This window comes from Fukomys damarensis, unplaced genomic scaffold (assembly GCF_012274545.1).
Source record: "Fukomys damarensis isolate Sample0158 unplaced genomic scaffold, DMR_v1.0_HiC HiC_scaffold_16, whole genome shotgun sequence".
Lineage (NCBI taxonomy): Eukaryota > Metazoa > Chordata > Mammalia > Rodentia > Bathyergidae > Fukomys > Fukomys damarensis.
The window spans coordinates 101750262-101763583 of record NW_022900928.1 but is presented as its reverse complement, the minus strand read 5'-3'; the positions used below and the strand labels follow the sequence as shown (position 1 = coordinate 101763583).

At 37.9% G+C, this 13322-nt stretch overlaps 1 protein-coding gene across 1 annotated transcript in view; it reads left to right on the top strand.

Annotated features, from left to right (window-relative positions):
- Bpgm (bisphosphoglycerate mutase) overlaps nt 1-8602 on the top strand; it is a 27100-nt gene extending 18498 nt beyond the window's left edge. Inside the window, exon 3 of the mRNA XM_010616151.3 lies at nt 7662-8602. Within this exon, the coding sequence (XP_010614453.1) occupies nt 7662-7840 (179 nt within the window). The 3' untranslated portion in view covers nt 7841-8602. The remainder of the gene's footprint in view (nt 1-7661) is intronic.
- Nucleotides 8603-13322: the final 4720 nt, after the last annotated feature.

Here is a 13322-nt window from a genome sequence, read left to right as displayed (position 1 = left end):
TTCTCTGGATCTTTTCTTGTTCTCATGGTGTCCTTTGAAGCACAATTTTTATATACCAATTTTATTTATTTTTTTCTTTTATTGCTGTATTTTTGGTACCTATTTATGTAACTATTGCCTAATGCAAGATTGGGACAGTTTTTACTCTTATGTTTTTTTCTAAGACTTTTAGTGCTTACATCTAAATTTTTATCTATTTTAGAGGTATTTTTTATAGATAGTATGAGGAAAGGGTTAAGCTTTTCTTTTTCTCTCATTGAGTTTATTGTTACATTTTAGGTATACAGTACAGTTTTATATTCATCATTGGGGTCTTGTACCTTTACATGACAGGTCTTGGTTCTCATTTTTTCCCCTTGTCCCTGCCCTCCCTTCAACCCCGCCTCTCCTCCCCATTTACAAACACTTTATTTTCATTTTCTAGTATTTTTTTCTTTTCCCTTATTACCTTGAGGAAAGGGTTAAGCTTTATTCTTTTGCATATGGCTATACAGCTATCCCATCACCATTTGTTCAAAAGATTGTTCTTTTTGTATTTAATTGCTTTGGCAGACTTGTCGAAAATCAGTTGATCAACAACTTGAGGGTTTGTTTAGGATTCTCAGTTCTATTTCATTGATTTATATGTCTATTCTTAAATAAGTACATATATCACATGCAAGTACCACATTATCTTAATGTAGTCTCTCAGCTTTCTTCTATCATAATATTGTCTTGGCTAGTTGACATGCTTTGAATTTCCATATGAATTTTATGATCATTTTATCAGTTTCTGCAAAAAAAAAGTCAGCTGAAATTAAGTCTTCTAAACCATGAACACAGAGGGCCAGGGATTTAGCTCAGTGGTTCTGCCTCCTGCCTCACAAGCACAAGGACCCGAGTTTGATCCCTGGTACCAAGAAAAAAAAATGAACACAGGAGATGTCTTGCCATATATATATATATATACATATATATATATGTATATATATATATCTTTAATTTGAGCTATATACATACATACATATATATATGTATATTATATATATCTTTGAGCTACATCTTATAGTGGTCAAAGTTAAGTACTTTTTTGATAATTTATTCTTGGTGATGTTATTATAAATAATATTATTTATTTAACTTCACTTTCTTATTCCTCATTGCTACTGTATCAAAATACAATTGATTTTTTGATATTGGTGTGGTATCCTGCAGGCTTACTTACTGGTAGCTTGTTTACAGTGTTAGTTGTAATAGTCCTTTTTTGGTGGAATAATGTCATCTGCAAGTAGAGATAGTCTACTTCTTTCTTTCCAATACAGGTGCCTTTTATTTCATTTATTCACCTAGTTACCCTGGGTAGAAGCTCTAAAACAGTATTGAATACAAATAGAATGGTTAGTCTTTTAAAAATAAAGTCCTATGTCCTAAAACTTCAGTAAAGATTAATAGTTGGTGACATTCTAAGACATATAACCTGTTAGTGGTGAATCTGAGATGCTACACTTATATATTTTATTTCTTTTTTTTTTCTCCCCATACTGAGGATCAAACTCAGGACCTTGCTCTTGAGAAGCAGGCAACAGAACCACTGAGCTAAATCCCCAGCCCAGTATATTTTATTTCTATTGGTAAACTTTAGTCAAACATGGTCATTTTTACTAGTTATCTCCCTAACAAATGTATTTCTCCTGGGAAAATTTCGACTAATTGGAGAGATTCAAAAAATCCATGTTTCTCTCCAGTTCAGTGAGCAGTGCGCTTAATAGACTCTAGAAACAGATAAAGTGTGCTCCTGGCACAACAGATAAATATAAATAGTACTCAGAATCCCCATGTTTATCATGCCTCTAAGGTGTCTCTTTTTTTTAATTTACAAATTCATGTGTTGAATAAATTCAATAAACAGATAAATAATGATATAAAAATAACACAAATATAAACATTATGAGGATTTTAGATTGTTTTAAATGGTAAATTCTTGTTAATTAAGAAAAAAAAGTTACTTTTCCAAAATATAGAACTGGATTCCAACAAAACAATTTAATAAAATAAGGCACAATGTTTAATGAGGCAAAATTTACACATATTGGTATAAGACTACAATATTCTGTTATGTCCTGGGAGGTGAGGGGAAGGTACTAGAATTGAAGTAGCTTAGCTATTCTTTTTATAGTATTTATCAGTATAAAGTAATATATCAATTTGACACAGTAAACTATGTCTGGAAAATAAAAATTATTGAATCATGCTGAGTTATTCATTTTTACCATTAGCTTTTAGCTAGCTATATATATATATAAAGATATTCCTAATTCATGCAGCTTTACAAAAACTTAAGATATCAGATCATACACAGCAATTTACACAGAGATAAGTCATTATTTTTCAGTATCCTATGTTGATACTCTGAACTCTGAAACTTCATGAAAAGTTAAAATATTGAATATTCTAAAATTGTCTCCCATTGCTTTTGTTTCTTATGAATACAAAGTGAGTTCAGAACAGAACAACCTTAACACAAACCCTACTTGTCTTTTATTGTTTATTGGTACATTTTAGGTATGCAGTGCCGTTACATTCATTATTAGGTCTTTGTACCTTTACATAACATATCTTGGTTCTTATTTTTTCCCCATTCCTCTGCCCTCCATTCACCCCCAACCACCCTTCCCTGTTTACAAAGACTTTATTTCCATGTTTTTTTCATTTCTCATATTTTTTCTTCTTTCCTTTCCCCTACCCCTCCCACTTCCCCTTCTCCTTTAGACATTTTCTTCCTATTTCACAATATCAATTAATACATTTTGATCCTTATTTACACTTAGTTTTTCACACCAGAAAAACTATTCAGTATTTACACGTGTGTCCTATTTATTTCACTTAAGAGTATGGCCTCAATGTGCATCCATTTAGCTATAAATGTCTCTAGTTTCTCCTTCTTTATGGCTAAGTAGTACTCCATTTTATTTTATTTTTAAATCTCGTTTATCCAGTCTCCAGTTGATGGACAATTGGGCTGTTTCCAAGTTTCAGCTATTACAAACTATGCCGCTATGAACATGGGTGAGCATATATCACTGTGGTATGATTCTTTTAATTATTTTGGGAAGATACCCAGCAGAGGAGCAGAGGGATAGCTGAGTCAAATGGAACCTCTAATCCTAGTTGTTTGAGGTCTCTCCATATCGATTTCCGCAGTGGTTGCACCCATCTGCACTCCCACCAACAATGAAGAAGGGTTCCTTTCTCCCCACAACCCTGGTAGCATTTGTTATTGGTTTATTTCTTGATAGCAGCCATTCTTTCTGGGGTGAGGTACAACTTCAGTGTTTTTTTCACCTGTATCTCTCAAATGGCCAGTGATGCTGAACATTTTTTCATATGTTTATTTGCTGCTTTTACTTCTTTAAGAAATGTCTGTTCCTTTCATATGTCCATTTTTAATTTGGACTTTATATTTGAGGGGTCTGATTTAGTTCTTTATATATCCTAGATAGTAGACCTTTGTCTGAGCAACAACTGGTAAAAAATGTTTCCCACATTGTAGGTTGTCTCCTTGCTCTGTATGTGGTTTCTCTTGCAGTACAGAAGCTTTTTAGTAAGATGAAATCCCGGTTGTTGATTCTTTTTGCTAGTTCCCATGCTACTGACAATTTGTTCATAAAGTTTTTTCCTATGCCAATGTCTTTGAGAGTTCTATGTAACTTATCTTCCATCAAGTTTAGTGTTTCTGTTTTAATTTAGAGCTTTAATCCACTTAGATTTTAGTGTACTGCGTGGTGAAAGATAGGGGTCTAGTTTTAATCTTTGCTAAATTGAAATCTAGTGTTACCAAGTTTTAGCTATTACAAACTGTGCCACTATAAACATGGGTGTTCATATATCACTCTTGTATGATTCTTTTAATTCTTTTGGAAAGATACCCAGCAGAGGGATGGCTGGGTCAAATGCAACCTCTAGTCCCAGCTCTTTGAGGTATCTCCATATTGATTTCCATAGTGGTTGCACCAGTCTGCACTCCCACCAACAATGGAAAAGGGCTCTTTCTCCCCACAACTCCGCCAACATTTGTTATTGGTTTATTTCTTGATAGCAGCCATTCTTTGTGGAGTAAGGTGGAATCTCAGTGTGTTTTCATCGCCATCTCTCGAATGACCAGTGATGTGGAACATTTTTTCATATATTTACTTGCTGCTTTTACTTCTTTGTCTGAGAAATGTCTGTTCATTTCAGATGGCCATTTTAGAATAGGGTCTTTATATTTGGGGGGCTGATTGTTTTGAGTTCTTTATATATCCTTGATAATAGTCCTTTGTCTGAGGAACAGCTGGTAAAAATTTTTTCCCACATTGTAGGTTGTCTCTCAGTTCTGTTGATTTCTTTTGCAGTGCAGAAGCTTTTTAATAAGATGAGATCCCAGTTGTTGATTCTTTCTGCTAGTTCCCGTGCTACTGAGGATTTGTTTATAGTCTTTTCCTATGCCAATGTCTTTGAGTTCTACCTAACTCATCTTCCAGCAAGTTTAGTATTTTTGTTTTAATATTTAAATCTTTAATCCACTTGGATTTTAATTTAGTGCATGGTGAAAGATAAGGGTCTAGTTTTAATCTTTGGCAGATTGAGATCCAGTTTTTCCAACACCATTTATTTATTAAAGAGGCTATCTTTCCTCCAGTGGTGATGGTCAGCTCCTTTGTCAAAGATGAGGTAGCTGAGTACATCTTGAGTTGTTTCTGTGTCTTCCAGTCTGTTCCACTAATCCTCAAATCTGTTTCTTTGCCAGTACCATGCTGTTTTTATCACAGTGGCTTTACAGTATAGTTTCAAATTGGGAATTGTTATACCTACTGCCATGTGTCTGTTGCCTAGGATGGCTTTTGCTATACTAGGTCTCTTATGGTTCCAAATGAATTTTGGGATCCTTTTTTTCTAGTTCTGTGAAATATACTGTTGGAATTTCAATCAGAATTGCATTGAATCTGTATAGCAGTTTTGGTAGTATGGCCATTTTTACTATGTTGATTTTTCCTACCCAGGAGCAGGGGATATCTTTGCATTTTCTTATATCCTCTTCGATCTCTTTTTTCAGAGTGCTATAGTTTTCAGTGTAGAGATCTTTTGCGTCTTTTGTTAGATTGATTCCTAGGTACTTCATTTTTTTGGATGTTATTGTGAAAGGAATTGTTTCCCTAATTTATCTCCCAGTGAGTGTTGTGTACAAGAAGGCTATTGATGTTTGGGTGGTGACCTTGTATCCATCTACTCTTTTAAAAGTGTCAATTAAGTCTAGAAGTCTTTTGGTAGAGTTTTTTGGGTCTTCAATGTAGAGTATCATATCATCAGCAAATAATGACAGTTTAACTTCTTCCTTTCCTATCTTTATTGCTTTAATTTCTTTCTCTTGTCTAATTGCTATATGGCTAATGTTTCCAGAACTATATCAAAGAGGAGTGGTGATAGTGGGCATCCTTTTCTTGTTCCTGATTTTAACATGAACGCTTTCAGTTTTGGGCCATTTAATATGATATTGGCTGTCCAACACCACTTATTAAAGAGTCTGTCTTTCCTCCAGTGAGGATGCTGGCCTCCTTTGTCTAAGATGAGGTAGTTGAGTATGTCTAGAGTTGTTTCTGCACCTTCTAATCTATTCCACTGATCCTTGGGTCTGTTTCTTTGCCAGTACCATGCTATTTTTATCACAGTGGCTTTGTAGTATAGTTTCAAGTTGAAACCCCTGCTTTTCTTAACCATAAAAAATAAAATATTTTGATCTGGGTGTGGTGATGCATGCCAGTAATCCCAGTACTTGGGAGGCTGAGGCAGGAAGATCACTGAGAGTTTGAGACCAGCCTGGGCTAAATAATGAGTTCTAGGTCAGTCTCAACTACATAGTGAGACTGTGTCAAAAAACAACAACAACAAAAAATTAAAAAGAATAAAATATTTTGGTGCTATCCTCTCCCGTTTGATTGGCTATCCTCTCCCATTCAATAAATGAAGAAATAGTTTATTGGAATAAAATGCTGCTCCAGGTCACACATGTCCTTCCCTATCAAAGGCCTTTGACTACCAGTTAGTTGGGTGCTGTAGGCTTGGGGACTCCCAGAACTCCCCCAGTTTGGTGAGTAAGAGCTGCTGGATTCTGAAGCTGTAGTGGTCACCTGGTTCCAAACCAGTGCTGAACCCCCCTCCTTTCCTTTCTGGGATGCACATGCTGATGGAGCCAGAGGGCTTCCAGAATCTACAGTGGTCCTCTCCCAGATGAATACCCAGGTCTCTAGTCCAGAGATATCTGTTCTTACCGTCTTTGGTTTGTAGTGATAATCCTATGTAAGGCTGAATGTGAGATGTTGAGTCAGCAGTCTTCCTATTATATCTTCTACCTAGAAGAGCATATCTAGAAGGGAAAGAAGCATTTATTGTGCTATGGTTCTCTTTTAGCCATCCCTCCTATCCCACAGCCTTGTATAATGCTCGCAGAGGGAGAGAATATGTACTCTTACCTAATCTTCCAAATTAGGATTCTTACCACTGTTTCACAGCTGTTTTGAGAATGGTCAGCTTGTGTGTAGGTGTTATTAGGTAGCTTCTCTAGGCCTAGACATGAAATTGGAGAGTCATGCAGGCAATACGTATCCAGTGCAGTGATTCTGTGATCTTGGCTGTTGCTCATTTTACAACCAGCAATTAATTATTAAGTGACAAAGTTCATCGATAACTAACTGGTAATTACTTATTCTTCCCCCATCAAGTAAAGACACTCTTGGCTTCTCCACAAACTTTCTCTACCTGGATCCTTTCTGTTACTATAAAACAGAGCATATATTAGATTTTAGAAGTCTATATAATTAATAAAGGTATGTTTTAAAAGTAGATAAATTGAATATTTTTTCCTTTTAATTTACTCAATTCCATTTATTTTCTTTTGCTTTCTCCTTGCCCCTTTGAATAGAGAAACTTGAGAGCCATTACATTATACATTAGGTACAGACACCTGAGTTTGAATCCATGCTCTGCTATTTATTTTCTGCATGATCTTAAATTATTTTCTTAACTTCTATGTGCCAGAACTTCTTACATGGTGAAGATAGGATTAAAGGTGATCTGTCCATTACATTAATCTTCCTGTCGTAGTAGTTAAGGTGTTAAAGGATGGCAGAAGAATTATACTTGTTTACAGATCATGCTGTAAAGCCCTTAATTTCCCTGTGGTGTGCTTCCTGAGCACCTAGGGAAGAGAATTTCTGCCGATTAGGTCTGGCCCAGAGTATTCCAATCTCACTTAAGTGTTGGAAACCCAATGACATTCTAATCAAACCAATTAATTAATATAATTAATATCTGAATACAGATATTAATGAAAAGTCTAATTTTAAGATCAGCCTAGAGAAGATAATTTTTATACCCTTTCAGATGTAGATAGGAAACATCCAGGAATAGGATGCCCAAAAGGTATGTGTTGTTCTAGGATGTTGCACTCATTGTGAATCTCTAAGCTTTCTTTTCTTTCTTTTTTTTTCTAGAAAGTTCCTAACATCCTGGAATTATAGCTGGAGCAATACACAATACCTGACATGATGTCAGTCACACAGTCAATGAGATTTCATCAATGTGTAGTTAAACGGTTAACTCCTCCTGAGTTTATCTTTAATACCTTGTCCTTTCTCCCTGATCACCAGGTATCTCAGATGAAGACATCATCAACATTACTCTTCCTACTGGAGTCCCCATTCTCCTGGAGTTGGATGAGAATCTGCATGCTGTTGGGCCTCACCAGTTTCTAGGGGACCAAGAGGCCATCCAGGCAGCCATTAAGAAAGTGGATGATCAAGGAAAAGTGAAGCAAGCCAAAAAATAAAGTTTTTTTCTCATGGTGGCTGGCCAGGAATAGATGTGCCATGAATTGGGTTATGGGTGCTGATTTCTCTCTTTTTCCCTGATTTTTCAGATATTACCAAGGCTAAGTAGTAGAATCTGTGTGATCTTATCTTGGTTCAGATAATACTTTCAGATGAGTAAGTGCTTATATCATAAGCCTTAGGAGTTAGCTTTCCTGCTAGTCCTGTTTGAACTAGTCACTAAACTAGTAACCAGTGGGGTTTAATCAAGATTGTTTTGTTAGTTTCAGAGATAGGAGAGTGACAAATGGAGATAAAGTTTAAGGTATTCATCATTCATCAAATCACTGAGACACCATCAATGGAAACTATACCAATCGGTAGTTCACTTTTTAAATTTCATAAGACTTTCTAAGATGATAGTAAGAATTACTAGATAATGTATGATACATATAAATATTTATTACTAGTCTTTTCCTTTAGGAAAAGGAATGCTTTGGTAGTTAGGGCCAGAGGCCCATTAAATGGGAAAGTCACAGATGGTTTCTTCAAGAAGGCTGACCAACACCATAACAAGGCCCCTTCTCAAGCCCAGAGTCATCCTTTGTTTGACATGAGTAGAATTCTGCCACAGCCACAGCTGTGGTTGTTCATGATCCATTTGTTTTGTTTTTGTTTTTGTTTTTTGAACTTTAATCTTTGGGTACTGTACCCAAAATACAGTAGTTGGTTTAAAAATAAAGTTCTGTGACTGAAAATGGCCCAAAGTGTCTCCATGTGTTTGATAAATTTTTGGTAGACATCAGAAGTAGTGTATGACTCCTGTCTTCCTGTAACACTCACGGGCTTGCTCTTGTTTCAACATCCAGACACTCCTGATTTTCTGTAAATCTCAGGCTGGGGTTGGTGATCTAAGGGACCACAAGATTGAGTATATCCAAACCAGGCTAAAAACAGTGGAGACTGTGAAGAGTTAACCCCACAATTGGCTTGTTTTTAGAAGTGAGTCTGGACATAGCCTATGTGTTGAGATCAGAGTAACTCACACCCAATTTCCATTTCCATAACTAAAACCTTCTCACTGGAAGGACAATGTTCTAATTATAATCATATAGTTTGTCTATTCTGTTCCTAATTTGAAAATGCTTTGTCTTGTCCTTTCTGAGGCTTGCTTACATTCATTTCCATAGAAACTGCACAACTGCATATCCTCACATACAATTCTGCCTTGCAGGTAACTCACCTTTATCTCAATTGATTATTGATAAAAATCAGTGGCTTGCACTGGCCAGCACCTTTGTCATTTGCACTGGCATTGGTCTTCCTGGTACCCCATTTTCTGTCTCTTAGTTCTTTTAGTTTTTTTCCTCAAGCCTGCGTCATACACTGGGCACAGGACTGGAGCCTAATGCAGAGGTTTCCAGTAACCTTTCATGGGGTCCTCTGGTTAAGGTGAAATATAGTACATAAATTCTGTTCACATGAGCAGGGGTAATGGAACACTGGGACTTCCCACATGTTCGCTGCTCATCGAGCTAAGGACAGAAAATTATGGTCTGTTGTACAGAGTCACCGGGGATTGGCTGATGATGGCTAAAGACCCTGTTCTGTCCGTTGCTGGCCTCGTCTGAGGTGCACAAGGACATGAAATAAGGATGATTTGCCTTTATTACTCCCCATGGAGCCCTTCATCTTAGTGTCCCTCAGTGCAATCAAATATATAATACTCCAGAATTCAGAGATTAAGACTGGAAATGCAACTATCCCATCTCTCTAGAGTTTCAAGCCTAGAACTAAGATGCAACTCTAACCATTTTTCAGTAGCTTCATCTCTGAAAATGCCTGTGAATAGTTGGGCCCGTGTAGTGAACATGTCTTACTGCAGTTGGGTTCTTGCACCCATGTCCACTTCAGGGGATGCTCTGGCAACATGATGTGCTTCTGCATGCAGAGTATCACTTGCATTCAGGCACTGCGAAATCGTACAAAGTTCCCAAGATGGGGATGATTTTTGCTAATTCCTTCGGTATGGCTGGTCTTCAGGGTTTTGAGGTCTTAGCTGAAATACATGTGAACCAATGATATTTATGAAAACAACATAAAATTACTACTAGAAACTCAAGCACTTCAGCCTTAGGAAACTTAAGGAAAAAATTTTTTTTTCCTTGTTATGTGCATCCAGTGGGGGCAGGAATTTAGCTCAGTGCCACAGCACCTGCCTGGCAAGCGCAAGGTCCTCAGTTTGATCCCCAGTGCCAGGGGAAAAAAATATCCAGGATTTCTGGTGCAGGAATCTAGATGGCTGCATCCTACCTTAGCATCCCTGTCAAACTGGAACAGAATTAACAATTTTTTTCTAAAGAAAAGTAAGCCTGCCTAAGAATTTGTTCCTCAGAGAGGGTAGCTCATTTACTGCTGTTCAGGCTTGCCCTGGGGCCAGCTGGACATGTTCCCCTGCACAAGTTGAAAGGATTGTCCCAGTGTGGGTCTAGTGTGGGGAGATGAAGAGAGCTGTGCCTACAGACTTTACTTTTCTGTATCCTAGCCTGGCAACGTACCACAGATATTGTAAACTTGTCTTTCTAAAAGAGCAGTTCCTCTCCAAAAACCAGAATTCCTCACATTGCCTGGTTCTAATCTGAGCAGTGATATAACAAAGCACCCTTGACTAGAATACATAATGTCTAATGTATTTTTCCTTGGTAAAGTTGTGTAAGGAGGACCAAGGTAGATCTATTTCTAAGCTCATCTAGATTCTTTTGAATGACCACTTTTATTTTATTAAAATGCAGTTGCCTATGTGCACATTACAGAAACCTCCCCATTCCCATAGCCTTCTGGAGAAGTGTGTGCGTGTGTGTGAGTGTGTGTGTGTGTGTTTGTATTTGGTCAGTAGAATAAAAGTTCCCATTGGGCTACAATTGTCCAACTGGGTGACAAAGCAAAAATCCTCCTCGTCATGTTGCTCCTCTCAGTAAACAGGTCGGATCTGGTTAAGTCTTCCCTCTTCCCACTCTTTCTACAATGTTCTTAGGGTTCTGTATTTTCTTATCCCCTTTCTGATTTTGACAAAATAAAGTGGGGGAGAAAGCTTTGTTAGATGGTTTATTATCCTTAGTGTTGTATTTTATTTATTTTTATGATTTTAGCATACAAGTGTCATATAAGAGTCTCTTCAGAGTTAAGTCTTCCTCTTCACCTAGAAAGTCTTTCAACATTCTTTTCTCAGGAACACACTAACATTGCCTCAATGTGGGAGATCCTGGTCACATTTCCTGGTTTTATCTTTTGAATAACTGAATTTTCAAGTTTGGGGTTTGTGTATATAATACTTTTCTTCTATTAAATTGCTCCTTTCCTCACAGCAGATATGGCTGTGACAGATGCCATGTCACGCTGTAGCCTAGGGGATTTCACATTGGACTATGAAAGGAATTTCAACTGCTGATCCCAAAGAGGGTATGGAACATTTGAAATATATGAATATTATCATCATCCAATCTCCCTCTAATGACAAAGTCATTCAAAATTAAAGTCATTGTCCTTCCACAATTGGTAGTTTGTTTATGGAGAGTGCTGTGATTTGAACATGTCCCCCAGTAGTTCATGTATAGAAACAGCACCCAGAGTCATGTGTTAATGACAGTTGGAGGTGAGGCCTTGGGGAAGGAGTAAGGATTAGATGACTCATGAGGGTCAGACCCAACAGTGGCCTCAGTGATTTCATCAGGAGAGAAGAGAAACCTGAGCCAGCTCACACGCTCTATCCCTCCATGTGTTGGCCTCCACCATGTTATGACAGCAGGAAGGTCTTTGCCAGATGCTGAACAGATGCTAGCAACCATCTCAACTTTCCAGCCTCTGGAACTGTGAGCCAAACAAACCTCTGTTCTTTGTAAATGGCGTGGTCTGTGGCATTTAGCTCCAGAGGCAGAAAGCAGATGAAGAGGCTACATAGAACAGTTCTCTGAGCCCTGGCCAAGGTGACTCCATTTGCCACATAGCTGTCCCATGGGCTTCCACAGGTCCAGAGGTATGTGCCAGCCTGCAGCAAGCAGAGCTGTCCATCCCAGTGTTTGCCGAGACCTATGGAATTCCCAATATGGATAGGAACAGAGTTCATGTAAACACAATTCTTCCCTTCCCATGGATTCTGGTTCTGGATTTTTTTGTTGTTGCTGTTGGTGGTGGTGATTTAACTTCAAGGCCTATATAAACAGGAGCTTGGTGACCAGAGAAGTAAAGACTGGCTTTGGTAGTGCAGCTGTCCCTAAGCCATCGATCACTCTGCCAGTCACCCCAGTGAACCTTTTACTTGCAAAGCTGGGCTTGTCTGAGTCATTCTTAGTTCTGTTGTCACCTTCTTAGTTCAGAGGCAGGTGTTTCTGTGACATCTCCCAGAAATCCATCCATCAGCAATCTAGCCATCTCCTCTAACCTTTGTGACCTGGTACACAATGTTGTCCCCAGAAATATATTGTACATTTTTAAAGGCAAGCTGGAGCCCACCACCACATCCTGTGTATGAGCAATAGGGCCACATTTACTTATTTTTATTTGAGTCAGTGCTGGCCATTTAAGCTTCCATCTACTCTGATTTGACAGATACATGTTTTTAAAAATCTTCTTATGACAAAAAATTATAGATGCACAAAAGTAGACTACAAACAGCACAAAGAATGCTCATGTCCCATCACCCATTTACGACATCATCAACTTCCTGTTCTTGTTCCTCCCTACCCTGCTGAACTACTTTGAAACATGTGGCAGACATCAAAGAGGTCAGATTTGGAAAAGGGAAATAATCTTCTGTCAATTAAATGAAAGTTAACAAAAGCGTGATATAGCACACAACAATGACCCCAGCACTTCGGGAGGCTCAGGCAGGAAGATCTCAAGTTTGCACCTAACCTGCAATTTAGTGACTCAAAATAAAGAAAGGGGCTGAGGAGGTAACTCGGTGTGAAGACCCTGGGTTCAATCCCTGGTACTACCACCCTTAAAAAATTAACAGTTATCAATATTCTGTTTTGAACTTTGTCCTTCTGGGTACTCTAAAAACACCAAATAGCAGTCATAGCAAGGTAATCCAACTCTAGTTTTGACTTGTACATGGCCTGCATTATCTCTGGCTGCTTTCTGGAGTCCTGATAGCTTGCTGCATGTGACTTCAGCAGGACAATATGGGTACTTCTGATGTTAAATGTGCTTAAAGGTTATAATGTTGCTGAGTCATTTAATAAGTAATTCTATTTTTTTCCTCATTGAGTTTATTGGTACATTTTAGGTATACAATACAGTTACATTCATCATTGGGATCTTGTACCCTTACATGACAGGTCTTGGTTCTCATTTTTTCCCCTTGTCCCTGCCCTCTCTTCACCCCTCCCCCCCAACAAACCCTTCATTTCCATTTTTTCATTTTCTCATATTTTTTTCTTTTCCCTTATTACCTTTCCCCTACACTTCCCACTTTCCCTACACCTTTAGCCCCTTTCTTCC